Below are 14556 nucleotides of genomic sequence, written 5' to 3'. Positions count from 1 at the left end.
AAGTATATGTTTTGGATCAATAAAATTTGATTTGTTTTAAAATTGATGGATACAGTGAAAACTAAATTTTAAAACAAAATGGATACATATTAAAGTTTTAAACCAATAATAGATTTCAAAAACAAATTTAGAAAACAAATATGTTATTCTTGACCTAACTATATGACATAAATAATACACCATAATTTCTCTAAATGGTAGATTCTTTTGTAGGTAAAAGACTCTAAATTTTCAAATATTCTATTCTTCGTCTTTATATAAACATATCATGCCTAATATTCTTGGATCTTTTTATTGCAAAAAGATTGAAAACCCTTTTATAAATATATATATATAAACCACATATATGTAAGATTAAAGAAAATATTAAAAAGAAATTAAATAAGCCATCTATGTAAAAGAAAATCAAATTGGTATTTAGGTTGTGGTTAATTACCTTAATTTAAAAAATAAAAAAAGTATTAATTTTGCAATAATTCTAATAGTAAACCATTATAATAATTAACTATATAAAAATATTTTTAAAAATTGTAAATATATCAAAGTAGTGACAGACTTTTATCACTGACATACTTGTTTATGAGTGATAGACACATATTTGCAATATAATAATTGATAAACTTCGACAAATTTTACTTTATTTGCATTTTTTTTAAATGTTGCTATATACTTAATTATTTTAAATCTATCTGCTATATTTGTAAGTATCCCTTATTTTGCATCATAAAACGATGTTTATTAAAGAAGTTTTTTCAAAAATAGAAAAAATCAACAAATCATTTACACGGAACAAAATCACTAAATGATAAAATTAACTATGTTGTTATATTGTTTTTGCACGAAGTATAAATATTTTGTTCAATATTATATTTTTTTATAATTTTTTTCTTTTAAACTAAATTTTTGTCTAATTAATTTGAAAATTTGAATTTTTATAAAAAAGTTTAAAAAACAGCAACATTAATCACGAAGAAACTCTCAATACTATCTATCCATATTTTAGAAACAAACCAAAATGAAATGAATATCAATTGCTTTTGGCCATTTAAATTTCACACCTTAAAACGTTCAAAACAAAATTCAAAATTCAAAAATATAAAAATAAATAATAAAAGTTATTGTCTCATGAACGATCATATGAGTGTCTATCCATCTAAAATTTTAGTTCATTTTGATTTATTTAAAAGAAAAATCAAGAAGAAACTCCTAGTTTAGATGTAGTTTTACAAAAATATCTCAAAATCACATTAATTTTCTTAAATAAGGTTTCAATATTTTTATATTATATTTTCGCTCTCTCCATCCAACTTTTCGGTGCCATAATCGATCACTTTCTTCGTCAATTTACTCTTCTTTCCTATCTCTCTATGTCTCGTCTTTCTTTCTTATTTTAGCTATCTTATTCGATAAATGCATATTTATTTCATATTATTAATTTTTTGTAGAAGTTTTCAATCAATACAAATTAGAGTGAAGTTTCAAATCGTCTCATTCAACTAATTGTTTAAAAAAAGGTAGTTGTGAATTATAGTATAGTGTCAGTGAGTATATAATCACTGTCTTTTCTCTTTCTTATTTAAATGTTACTATAAAGTAATAATTAGATACTCTTACATATTTAAAACAACTTTGTGTTGTATATACACTTTCATATTTAAAATAAGCAGTGATACACATATTTCTATTTTTTTGATTAGGTATGGGCAACTGTCTAGGCGGTAAATTTACACAGAAAATGGAAGAACAATGTTCCGTTTGGATTACCAGTTTTGAAAGTTTGTTCAACAATGAAGTTTTTACAAAATTTGAATGTAAGTTTGGGTTTCCTTAGGTGCACTTTCTTTCTTTAATATAGTATTCACTATAAAGGTGGGTAGTTTCGTGGAATCTATATTTGTGGAAAATTGAAGCCTTAGAACATTAATAAATGATGAAATTGATCTTTTAGAAAACGCTATTGAGTTCAAAGCTCAGAAACGTTTGGATTTGAGATAATAAACATTTTTTTAATGCTAAACATTTGGATTGTTTGTTTAAATTTTATTTATTTTCATCTTTTTATTATCATTGGTATATGGTTTTTAAATAATTTTATTTTTTCATTCCTAAAGTCGTGTTTACAAATGTATGTATGTTTTCTTCATTTTTCATTTTTATTTTATGAATTCTATAGTTTATTTAAGTATATGATATGATTTTTTTTTGTGTGTTGATAAGCATATTGAAACAAAATATATACATTTAAATTGTTATATATGTGCACTTTATTTGGTTTAGTTATTAATTTCAAATATACTATATTTTTATCAAATATAATTATAACAATCATAGATATTTAGTAAGTTATATAAATACACGATGTATATTTGACATATATATATATGTATGTTTAATTATTTCAAATATATAACCATGTAACAAAAGTAGTTGTTAATGACTATATATATCCAGTATTTTTATGCTATATTGAATATGTAGTTTTAGATTGACTTCAGCAGATAATATGAAAATATGTGTTAATTTAGAAACAGAACTTTAAATGTAAGAATAATACTGTCGTACGAATGCAATATATTTAGCTGTAATTCAACAAAAATTCTGAACTACATGCATAATTGGTTTATAATTTTTGTTGGTTTATAATTTTTTTTTTATAAATTACTGTGTAACTCTTGAAATGACATGTATTCATGGACTAAAATATCTTATACTCTGTAACTAATATAGTTGTCTAAATTATTGAAAAAATCATCACAATATATTAGAACGTGGTCATAACTAATAAGAAAAAAAATATAATAGTAATATATGTCCATAATATAACCTCTGGTATATAACGAACAAACATGCGGTTTGATTCCAAATTTATATATAATGTACAATTATGAAATGAGATCTTTAAATATATGGATAAAATCGATAACAAAATTTAATATAATCGTTATATATTGAAAATATATCCCTCTTAAAATCAACACAATTATTATTTACTAATGTAACAAGATATCAATTGGAAAATTTAAAGATATATAAAACGAAAATTAAACCGAATATATAACATGAAAAGATTATAAGCTAAAAAGAAAAAGATGAACTAAAAAAAATGAATTTGACCGACATAAAAAAATAACAAAAATTGAACGATGAATAGAGAAATATATTTGTTAATTAAATTCAATCAAAATTTACCCTAATTGTATAATATAATAAATAGAATAAAGAAAACCAAATAAAAAGAAATAAATTATATAATTAATAGTTTAAATATAAAAGTTTTAAGATTAATAATAAGTAGAATATAATATATGCAAATAAATAAAATGAACTTTTGTATAAATGTTTTATTTTTACCTAATTTTTTTAAAATCTCATTAATATAAATGATTGAGAATGTGTGAAACAATAAAGCAGGAGTAGATGATTCACATTTTTCATTAGTTTTTGCAGAATTGTAAATGATGAAATTGGGCTTTTAGAAAAGGCCCATTGAGTTCAAAGCTCAGAAACGGCGGCGATTTGGGCCTCTACTTTTAACAAACTCTCGGGTACGGCGATTCAGTAGTGGGTTTACGTTTTTTATCGAGGTTCATACTCCTCTCATTTCCCGGCACAATTTCCATCCTTCAAATTTCTCATTGGAAGTGTGATCTTCTTCTCATTTCTTCTGCGTGCTTCCTTCACCTCTCTTCTTCACAATGCTTCCCCCATCATAGCATTTAAACCTCATTTCTCTCCTTCTTCAACGTCGACTACACTCAATTCTGCGTTTTCAGGTTAGTTTCTTCTTCTTCTTCTTCTTCTTCTTCTTTTTTGTTTTTTTGTTTAGCATTGTGTGAACGAGTCGTTATATATATATATATTAGTGAGTTATGTGCCCTTGATTATCAGGTTTGGTAGCAGTCGGCATTTCAATGTCTACGAATTTTGAAATGGCGATCGAGTCTTGTGCTACTTTGAATTCTGTTGATGATGATAACTTTGAGAGTCGGAGTATATCGGAGTTAGTTTCGTTTTTACGGACGGCTTTTAGGGCTAAGGATTTCGACAAGGTGGAGGAGGCTTTGGTTGCTAAAGAAGTAAAGATGAGGAAGGAGATTGAGAGCAAGAACAAAGAATATGAGTTGCTCCAAAGTAAATACGAGTTTCTGAGGCTTGACAATCTTACTCATAAATCCATGGTCGAGCAAGACAAGGTTGAGGTTGATCCTAAAGGATTTGGTAAGTGGAAGGAAAGGTTTGAGGAGTTGAAGGAGATGGAGAGTGAGATTCAACAACTCAAGGAATTGATTATTAAAGTGAATGAGGATAGAGAGAAGAAGAAGAGTGCTTTGGACGGGTTTGAGAAAATGCTTGAAGCGGTTAAGGAAGCTCAGGAGGACGATAGATTGACCATACAAAAGCTTAAGCACAAGAATTCAGAATTACAATCTGCAATTGAAGCGGCCAAGAGAGAAAATGATGAGCATGAGAAGTCTATTGAGGAACTTAGAACCAAGAATTTAAAACTCGTATATGCAATCAAGAAAACAGAGGAAGATAGCCGAAGGGACATGGAGGAACATTATTACGAGCGTCGAAGGAAATATGAAGAACTTTCATGCCGAGTATCGCAGTTGGAGAATGTAAGGACAGTTATTGAAAAAGGGGAGCCCATTGCTTCAAACAGAAACGAATTCAACCTCGAGAACCGAACAGGTATGTTATAGAAAGTAAATGTGATTGATTGTAAAAAAGGCTATCACACCACCACATAGTTGAAATCCACTCCGCAGGCATTAGAAAGTGTTAGTATTTACAACTGCTTGGTAGATCTTTAATATGCATTAATAAATATATACACAAAGCATATGCTGTCTCTGAACGAGAGTATTGCAAAGGGTATATTGTTATTAGCTAAAACTTCGTGTATTTATTGAATAAAACGCTGCTCGGAGTTAAATCCATGGGTTACACGTAATACCTAGGTTTAATCATGAATATATGAATGTCATTTGAGATGCTTATTTATGTCGGAGCTTGTTACAATTTTCATCACTTCGTTTTCTCTCAAGCAGGTAATGTGACAAACTATTTACATACAAGGAATAGTAAGACTAGAATGCTTGGAATAGTTAAGTCATACCCAACTCGACCTAGAAACTTGGGATGAATATGGTATTTCTTTTCTGAAAGGTTTTTAAAAGTACAAATAAGGAGGAGGAGTTGAAGCCAAGACCTTTACATAAGTGTCAATTACTAAACTCTTGATGGCGGTATTTGGTGATACTCAAAACTAGTTATAATTTTATAGACCACTGCTTTAAAAGTAAAAGATAAATTTCTATTTTATATATTGGTTTTAAGAATAAAGCTATTTTGCTATGCTCTGTGATATGGCAGAAGATTAAAAAAAGACCAACTAACAAAATTGTGCTTAGTTCACCTTTGTCTTTGATGGTATTTTTGTCCATATATAATTTTATGACATTATTTTGGATTGCTGCCAATTCTCCATACGATTAGTTTTGGCAGGCTAAGTTGTAATCATTTTAATTATGCACACACACACATGAAACAAATTTGGGACTATTCATGTAGGGTGGGAATTACTTATTCTCATGATCAAGGTACCTGTTCTTCCTAGGTACTGGAGGATCCTTTGTTGAGATAATTAGTGATGATGATCATGCCACCCGAGAAAATTTGTTTCGAGCGCATAGAAACCAGAAGAGAAGACGAGATTCATTGTTAAATGATTGTGAAGATTACGATGCGGAAAAGGAAGATGATCAGATGACCATTCTGCCTAATGTAAGCAAGGGTATGGAGTCATTGAAGAAAGTAGGGGCAATGTTTTCTGCACCTCCACGTGGTCGACCAAACAAACATGCCTCGAAAATGCAATTTTCTCCTAAGTCCAATGATTTCAAGAACATCACAACCTCTTCAAGGGCTGCTACAGTCATGCTGACGCAATGTGCAGAAGTTGGGGAAGGATGTAGATCACTTGATTCTAAGTTCAAGTATGCTTCATTTCGTATGGACTATTTCAATGACGACTATTTCATTTCGTCGGATTCTGATGGTGATATCCAAAATAGATATGGGTCAAGTCATTTAAAGTCAAAAGACCGGAGATGTAATAAAAAGTGGAACTTGGAGGCCGAAATGCTTGCTGCATTTGCTGAAAATGATGTGCTTTGCATGGAGGCTGTCTGTATACTTTATCGACAATCAAGTTTAATTGGAAAACCATACAATGCATCCACGCCTTCCAGGCATATAGGATTCGATGAGGCTGATTTGCTCAGGTATCTAATCAATTTTTTCACATTTGCATATTTATTATTGATCACACCATAAATTTTTTGCTCGATTTCTTGGATTGTATGTTAGGTTTTTTTGGAATCTTAACTGACTCGTTTGTTATGTTAGGCTGATTGAATGCTAGATTTGTCTCTAGGTACTTGAAATTATTATATAAGGTTCTAAAATAAGAAGCAAGTTCCGTGTTTTAGAATGATTTATCATATCTCCGCCTGCAATTGTTGAACTTAAAATGTATGCTCCAAATATGTATTCTACTTTGAATCTCTCGTCACAAGCATGGAGTGCTCAGTTTTGAGTTCTCTTTACGTCTGTTTCCATCTTTTAACTCTATATTCAGTTATACCTTGATTACATAACAAAGTTTCAGTTCTTTCTACCGTTTTGTGCCTGTCTATGTGGCGATTGTTTGTACATGGGAAATATTTTCGTAACTTTGAGTGATGTTATGTAAAGCTAGGTGAGGCACAATAGTGTGTGTGGCATTAGATATTCTGACCAAATTTTATCCAGGGGTTCCACATTGGCATTGTTTCTAACCAACCGAGATCCAAATGGGAAATTGAAGAAATCTGTGACAGAGTTGGAGAAATTTGACATAAGTGGTCTTATTGACTGCAGAAGAATCGCCATCCAACATTCGAAGCAGTTATTTGAAATATATAAGAACAACAAAGATCAATTCCATTTCCATTAAAGGGAGGACAGGCTTGAACCCTTTGATGCACAGATAAATCTCATGCTGAAGTCTGATTGATGATCCATTTCCTTCCTTCCTCTTTCCTGCTAATTTATCAATGTAAGATCTTTTGTCTATATCTTGGTGCACACTGCTCAAACTACGCTGACTAGATAGCGATGTAGATAATCAACAGGGACATAAAGAATTCAAGAACTCCCATTACAATTGTTGTTGCATATGAGGGTTAAAGCCAATACTTTTACCTTCAAATTAGTTTGTTAGAACTTAGAATTTAGAAACTAGTTTCCTTATTTAGAACCATCCAGCAACCGTGTTTTACAATATATTACTAGAATCAGAGAAAGCTTACTTGATTGGTACAAAAGTTCCAGTCTGATTTGGATAGAAAAATGGCCCAGATTTAATCTCTATTACTAGTTTTGTCAATTTCTTTTCTTCTAGTTTTGGACAATCTGTAGGGAGTTTTGTGGAAAGGAAATAAATGGCCACCATGTTGTGGGAAAGCCGTGTCTTCTTATCATCTCTGTTTTTCTCCCCCACTTTAGCTTTGGATCTTTGATGATTGGATGCTTGTTTTCATTTTATTTTTTACAATATATGGGTGTAGCATTCGAATTTGTTGAATAATTGGAAGAATTATAGAATTTGAAAGTGTATAATAATTCCCATGTTTGGCTATAAATTTAAGTTTATGGTAAACTTGTATGCTAAATATATAAATTCTACTAATATATTCTACCCCGCTCTCTCTCTCTATATGAATTGTAAGATTATGAAAATTTGTGGTAATTTGGATGGTGGTTTGTAAAACAGGGGAAAGCATCAATAATTGTTAATTAAAAGATTGTATTTGATTGATTGCCAATTAGTGACAAATTGATTGATTACCAATTAAGGTGAAAGAAAAACAATGATATTAAAATAATAAAAAAAAGATATATATTGGGGGTTGAGAAAAGATTGAAGAAAAAGGCAAATAATAGACTGCGAAAGACGGCATGGGCGGCATGTGCGGAAGCAGCAATGGGCAGGAAACATGCTCCTGGGCCCCTTCTTCACCACAACCATTCTAAACCCTTCCTCACCTTTCCCCTTTACCGGCTTTCCCGGTTCTCTCTCCCCCTCCCTTTTCACCGCCTTTTCCGGTTCAAATTCTTCTAATTTTGTAATACATACTTTTATATATCAAAACTTATGGACTCTATTTCACTCTCAGATGTAATATTTCTTTTACTTTTCACCTATTTATTTTCATTCTCTCTTACTTATTTTGTCCTTTTAATACATAATAATTAAACCTCTTTCTAACCTACTTCTACTTTTATATCTTTAACCTCATTTAACTAATCTTGTCCTTTCATATTATTTCATATCTTTCTCGGAATCATTTACTATATTTATTTAGATGTTTTCTTAAATAGAAAATTGAATAAACATGATAGTTATTATTGATGCACGTTTCTAAACAGTATGGTCGTTGATTTGATACTTGCTAATGGAACTTGACTTCGCAAAATCTTAAATTTTTTACTTATCACAAAATCTTACATCGGTATAGTGCTAGAAGGCATCTACATTCTAATGCTTAGATCAGTACTAGACCAAAAATATTGTCGAGCTAATTAACTAGGGTGTGTAATTGATATGTACCTTTGGAAGAGTTTCTTATACATAGAAATAGAAATAGAAGTGAAAGTGCATCACCCTTTAACTCATAATATACTATAGACAGATGTTATACCTATAATGTTTCATAACATTTGCTTTGTTGTGTTAAGATGTCATGTTATAGTCCTACTCGAACACGTGTCTTTGTAAGATAGTGCCATATTAGAAGTCATTGTTTTGCCCTCTTAACACTTATCAAATAACACATTGCTTATCATAACATGATAGAAAGATGGGATGAAAAATATTATAATGGTTTTTCCCCTCTATGCTCAAATTTGACAAAAAAAAAAAACTTTGACATTTGGTTATGGACCACCTACTCACCGAAATGTTCAAATTTCGTAACATTAAATTAAAGAAAACGTGCATAAATAAACTAAAATTATCATTTAAATAATATCAAAATACATAGCTTTTGAATTTCCGCTAAATTTGCTTTCGTCCATCTCCTTAAACTTTTGAATCAATTGGTAAATTAAAATGAGTCATACAAATAGTTTGTTTAATGAATTAATTATTTACAAATATGGGTGTTTGAATGAAAAAAGTGAGCTTAATATTTGAATTTTGGTATTTCTATTAGATTTCAAAATAGGATAAAATAGAGTTTTGTTGGGTGGTGTTTGAATTGGAAATTGATTTAGAATGTGTTTGAAGGTGTGGATGAAATGAACACTAATATGTATTTTGAAAAGAAAAGAAAAGAAAAAACAGTAATAATTAAAGATAGAAAAGATAACGGAAAGAAAAAAGAGGGAATAAAGAATATAAACCTAACCCTATAAAACGCAGTGGTTGCAAAGATTTGATTTCCTCCGTCTCTCTCCCATCGCTAAACACTTCCTCTGTTTCCGTTCAGAGATTTCTTCTTCATTTCGCCTTTCGAGGAGGGAAAGAGAGATTCCTTTCTCTCTCTCTCTGCGATCCTCTTCAACCCATTGAAGCCTACACCCATCGCAGAGAGAGATCCTCCCTCCACACCACCATTCTCACTCCAATGGCGGTTTCTAGGTCGTCTTTTGGACTTTTGGCTGCCACTGCCCTCATCTTTGCCATCTTCTTGCCCGTTGCTCACCCACATTCCTTGGCTCCCGCACCCGCTCCCACCAGCGATGGTTAGTTCTCTCTCTTTATCTTCTCTTTTGCATTTCTCTTTCAGATCTGCCTGGATTCTCGATCTCTCTCTTCAAAACGCCTTTTGAAACCTTACTTTTCTTGATGAATTATGCTCAAATCTCAACCCGTGGATCTGTTTTCCATACATGTATTCTCAATCTTGCGAGAGGTCATTCACATCGATTTGTGGACCAAATGCCAGGAATGCCAAATATGTAGATTCTATTTTCTTCTATTCATAACAACATCATAAAGTCATTTCATAGTTTCAATAATTATTATTTGTCTCATTGATGAGTTCAATTAAACCAACTAGAATAATTTTAGGTCTCAAGAAAATTATATGAAATCTTAAATAGTTGACCATGATAGATGATTCATTCAACTCATTCTTCAAAATCAACCGTGGTCATAACTATTATATTGCTTTACTTTACAGAACAAAGGTGTTCCATCTTGAAGTTCTATTCTCAAAAGGCCATTTTAAGATTAATTGAAACAGTGGTTATTTGAAATGCAAAATTAGGGATGAAATACTTAGATTTTGTTAATCAAATTAATTAGTTTGTTTGTAATGAAATTTGACAGGGACATCCATAGATCAAGGAATAGCTTATGTATTGATGATGGTGGCATTGGCGCTCACATATCTCATCCACAACGCTGACTTATAAAACAACGTCTAAAAGATTTGTATCAAAGCATTTGTAGAACATCTTTGATCAAAGGGAGGGAAAGGATTTTAGTTAGAAATTAATGCAGATGGGGTTTTTGAGGGAATTTGATTGTTTTTTTTTTTTTTTCTGCACATTGTAATTCCTTTGGAACCCTCTTTCGATCAAGGGAGAAGGGAATCTAGTTAGAAATGCAAATGGGTTTTGAGGGATTTTATTACTATTTATTTTTTCTTTCAAAAGTAGTTCATTTGGTTGTTTCTGTTTTTTGGTCTTTATTTCTAATGATGAGTCTGTTTGTGTGGTCTCTTTGTATTGCTATGTACAGTGTCCTAATTTGGAATGAGATTTGTTGGGGTTTCCCTATTTTTCTTTATTCCTGTCTCCCTCTTATTTTTATCTTTGACACAAATTTGCTAAACAAAAGTTGCATCCACTGTAACATCAAAAGAAAACCTCCCTGGACCAACTTGCTACTAAGCCAATACGAAAAGGGGCCATCCACAAAACCATATTCGTGGTCGTGGCTCCCTTTTATTCTTCTCTTTCTTTTGTCTCTCTTAATTTGTTAATAGGTGGGTTGTGAGCAAGTTTGTTGTATTTGTTTTGTGAAGTAGAATCTTAGTGGGCATCCATCAAATATTAACAATAAAGAAACATTAAACCCTTTTTAAAGCATGAAGTGTGAAACTGAGATCTTAAATGATTATGATACAGATTAAAACTTATGTAAAATGGTTTGGCAAATCAGCATCAATCACAATAAGGCATTAAATATTTAATTTATAATTAGAGATTTAGAAAAAGTGTTAAAAGACCAATTTGATGGAAGGCTGAATACTCGTTTAATATCTTTTAAGTTAATAGTCACTATAACCAAACTTCGTATTAACCAAATACTGAATATAAGTTGTTCATTCACTTTATAAAAATTATGTTCTTTTCTTCTTGGGAATGTATTTATTTATAGTTATTATTATTTGATATAATATTAATGAAGCACGTATCCCAAAGTATATAAAACTTTTGGGGTTGGTAGCACATGCTACACCGACCCTCGCTATAACTTTACCCTATATATATACATATATTAATAGATAAAAGGTATAGAAAAAAAGTCCATCTATACACAAATGATATACTAATTGTGTTACCTTTGATTCTCACGGTCTATTTCTCTTATATAGTTTTAAGTTTAGAAATGTTACAATTTTATTCATAAAAGTTTAAGTTTTGTTTGTTAATAGTTGTCCCTAAGCGATTTCTAAAGTGTAGCGAGGCAAGTCCAAGTCTAAGAGAAATGAGGATGCATAGGAGAACATGTGTTCCAAAAGAAAACAATTAGAGTTTATGAGTTTTTTGAATAACTAGTTGAGCTAGTAAATAATTGAGTTGTTGTTAATCTTGTCTCTTGCAATCTTAAGAGTGGTAGACAACTACCACATCATAATATTTACATTATTACATAGAAATGTTAGAGGAAGAACATTATAAATAGCCTCATTCGATGACCCAAAAGAAAAAGATTAAGTAATTTCCAAGTGAAAGTTATGACCTTATTTCTTTATATTTAGTTGAACTCTACACTTGAATATGGTAAGCTAGATATCACACCGATGTAAGAATCTTTTATATAAGTCTACTCGATAAGTGAGACTAAACTAAAAGGAATAAGGTCACGCGAGGAGCCATGACAACAACAAACGTGTATAAAATCTGAGCACCAACAAACAAACTAAATTGAAACAAAACTCAATTTTCAAATAGAGTATAATTGTAACATTTTGAAATCTATGGATTATGTTGAAATCAAACTCAAAACTTATGACGTAAATGTGCCAAATTTTAAAAATATATATATACAATTGTACAAAAAAAAAAAACCTCCGTCATGATCAATTTCAACAATTTTAGCAATACTTTAATTGATGCATCAATATATTAAAATGGAGTCCAAAATGAGTGCATGACACTTTGTTTAAAACCGACTTCTCTCCAACAATTCAACTTTATATATATCATTTAATTTTTGTTTTATTTTTGACTCTTTACGTTTTAATTTTAACTTCTAATTAATATTTTAAAAAACAAAAATGGTTAAAAAAAGAAAAAGGGATAAGGATTGAGGTCCATTGATTAATAGGTACTTAAAATAGGTGTGTAAGCCCTGAAAAAAATGAGAGAAGAAAGAAAAAATGGACCTAGTGATTAAAACAAACAAAGAATGAGTTTCAACATTCCAAATTTGGTACAAACTAAATCCATTTTGCCTATTTCTCTTCTTTTTTTCTCTCTTTCAAGTTGGAGGAGAAAGAAGAAAGAAGAAAGAAGAAGAAGAAATATATATTCTTTTTTTAAAAAAAGGTTTTAAAAAATACCCATTTTTTTTCTCTCCCCTCTCTCTCTCTTAAGCTCCAAAAGAGAGATTGGCCAAAAAAAAAAAAAAAAAGAATGGACAAAACAATAATGAATTATTGTTATTGGTTAGTAATGATGATGATGATTATGGGTTCATGCGTTGATGCATTCACTCATATTGTTGGTGGAAGCCATGGTTGGAGAGTCCCTGAAAATGATTCCTTTTTTGATCAATGGGCTAAACCAAGAACCTTTGGTGTTGGTGATAGGCTTGGTATATCTCTTTTTCCTTTTACCCTCCCTTTTTGCAATTCAATTTTACTCTCCTAATATTGATCTTATATCTATATACATTTGATAGTATCAATACATACCAACATTACTATAGCATAGCAGTCTCGTTGAAGGATTATGTTTTAGAGGTCCAAACTATATTATTTCATCATACGTTTCTAACGTTTTAAGTAATTTTCCTTTTTCAATTGGGGATACGTACATTTACACACGCAGTTTTCCCGTACCGAGCTGGTGCGAACAACCTAGTGACAGTAAAGAAGGCAGACTATGATACATGTGGGGAAGAAGAAGTAATATACATGTATTTTCTAGGGCCAACAGTAGTGAACCTAACAAAGGCTGGTGATTACTATTACTTTGATGGAATTGGAAAGCATTGCGAAGCTGGTCAGAAGCTCCACATCCAAGTTGGTACCAAAGAAGGAAGCTCTGGGTCTGATCCTTTACCATTTAACCTCGAAACTTTTGGAATCCACACCAATTTGGGGCCAGCCCTTTCCCCTCAAGGCCAAATGGATGCCGAATCCGTATCCCAAGCCCAATCCCCATCCGGTACTCCCGCTCACCCATCCAATGCCTTCCTTCTTCTTCCTACACCAATGTTATTGGCTCTTATCATTCCTACCCTTTTTTCCATTTTTCTTTCATTCCCATTTCCATATATTAAGTAATTCCTTTCCCTTTTCTTTTTCTTTTTCTTTTTCTTTTTAATGTGTATCAATCTTTTGTTCTTCCAAATTCCTATTTTCATGTGTTCCCAACCTTCCAAAGATCAAACTATAAATCCATTTCTTCTGTCTTGGGATGATTCTTGTTTTATTTCAATTCCTTTTATATATATATATATATATAATTTTATATTTATTTCTTTTTCATAAGAAAATTTTTGTTTGGAAAATATAAGGTATTAATTTATGGTTTTTATATCTTTATATATACCTTTTCTTTCTGAATTTATTTTTCTTTCTTGGGAGGAAATATATAATGCCATTAATTGTGTGTGTGTGTGTGTGTTCCCTTTTGTATTAAATGCTTATAAGTTCCATTTGTGTCTCTTGTTTTAGATACTATTTTTGGTATGTATTTTTGTTGAGTTCTTTTGTGTACTTTCTGAATAATTAGATATCAATTTATTATTATTATTGGTAAAGAAAAAGAAAAAGAAAAACACAAGTACTTTTTCATTACTTTTTCTTGATTCCATCCATATTTCTATATTTACTGATATATCCTTCAAAATAACACTAATGTTTAAAAGATTTTTTTTTCTCGACGTTTGTGAAATACGATAACGACCTTTTATATAAAATTCAATATTCAAAAGAAATAGAGAAAAACGAAAAGATAAATAGATAGAGAACTATAGAGTTTGTATATTAGAGAACTATAGGTTTTAAACTCGTAACATTATGATAGAAAAAAATATTCTTA

At 30.7% G+C, this 14556-nt stretch overlaps 3 protein-coding genes across 3 annotated transcripts; all 3 read left to right on the top strand.

The window, feature by feature from the left end:
- The first annotated feature begins 3563 nt into the window (after nucleotides 1–3563).
- LOC105435186 (TSA1-like protein) lies at nucleotides 3564–7529 on the top strand. The gene is made up of 5 exons (XM_031883755.1): nucleotides 3564–3773; nucleotides 3889–4695; nucleotides 5624–6002; nucleotides 6081–6290; nucleotides 6820–7529. The coding sequence occupies exons 2-5, from the start codon at nucleotides 3912–3914 to the stop codon at nucleotides 7001–7003; spliced, it is 1557 nt and encodes a 518-aa protein (XP_031739615.1). The 5' UTR covers nucleotides 3564–3773; nucleotides 3889–3911; the 3' UTR covers nucleotides 7004–7529.
- Nucleotides 7530–9458: 1929 nt separating this feature from the next.
- Nucleotides 9459–10846, top strand: LOC101205223 (arabinogalactan protein 41). The gene is made up of 2 exons (XM_004149708.3): nucleotides 9459–9795; nucleotides 10385–10846. The coding sequence occupies exons 1-2, from the start codon at nucleotides 9678–9680 to the stop codon at nucleotides 10468–10470; spliced, it is 204 nt and encodes a 67-aa protein (XP_004149756.1). The 5' UTR covers nucleotides 9459–9677; the 3' UTR covers nucleotides 10471–10846.
- Nucleotides 10847–12781: 1935 nt separating this feature from the next.
- LOC101205463 (blue copper protein) lies at nucleotides 12782–13925 on the top strand. The gene is made up of 2 exons (XM_004149709.3): nucleotides 12782–13102; nucleotides 13339–13925. Exons 1-2 carry the CDS (start codon nucleotides 12922–12924, stop codon nucleotides 13794–13796), a joined length of 639 nt encoding a protein of 212 aa, XP_004149757.2. The 5' UTR covers nucleotides 12782–12921; the 3' UTR covers nucleotides 13797–13925.
- The last annotated feature ends 631 nt before the right edge of the window (nucleotides 13926–14556 follow it).

This window comes from Cucumis sativus, chromosome 4 (genome assembly GCF_000004075.3).
Source record: "Cucumis sativus cultivar 9930 chromosome 4, Cucumber_9930_V3, whole genome shotgun sequence".
In the NCBI taxonomy this organism is placed as follows: Eukaryota; Viridiplantae; Streptophyta; class Magnoliopsida; order Cucurbitales; family Cucurbitaceae; genus Cucumis; species Cucumis sativus.
Note: the sequence above shows the minus strand (reverse complement) of the source record. Positions and strands in the feature narration are given on the sequence as shown.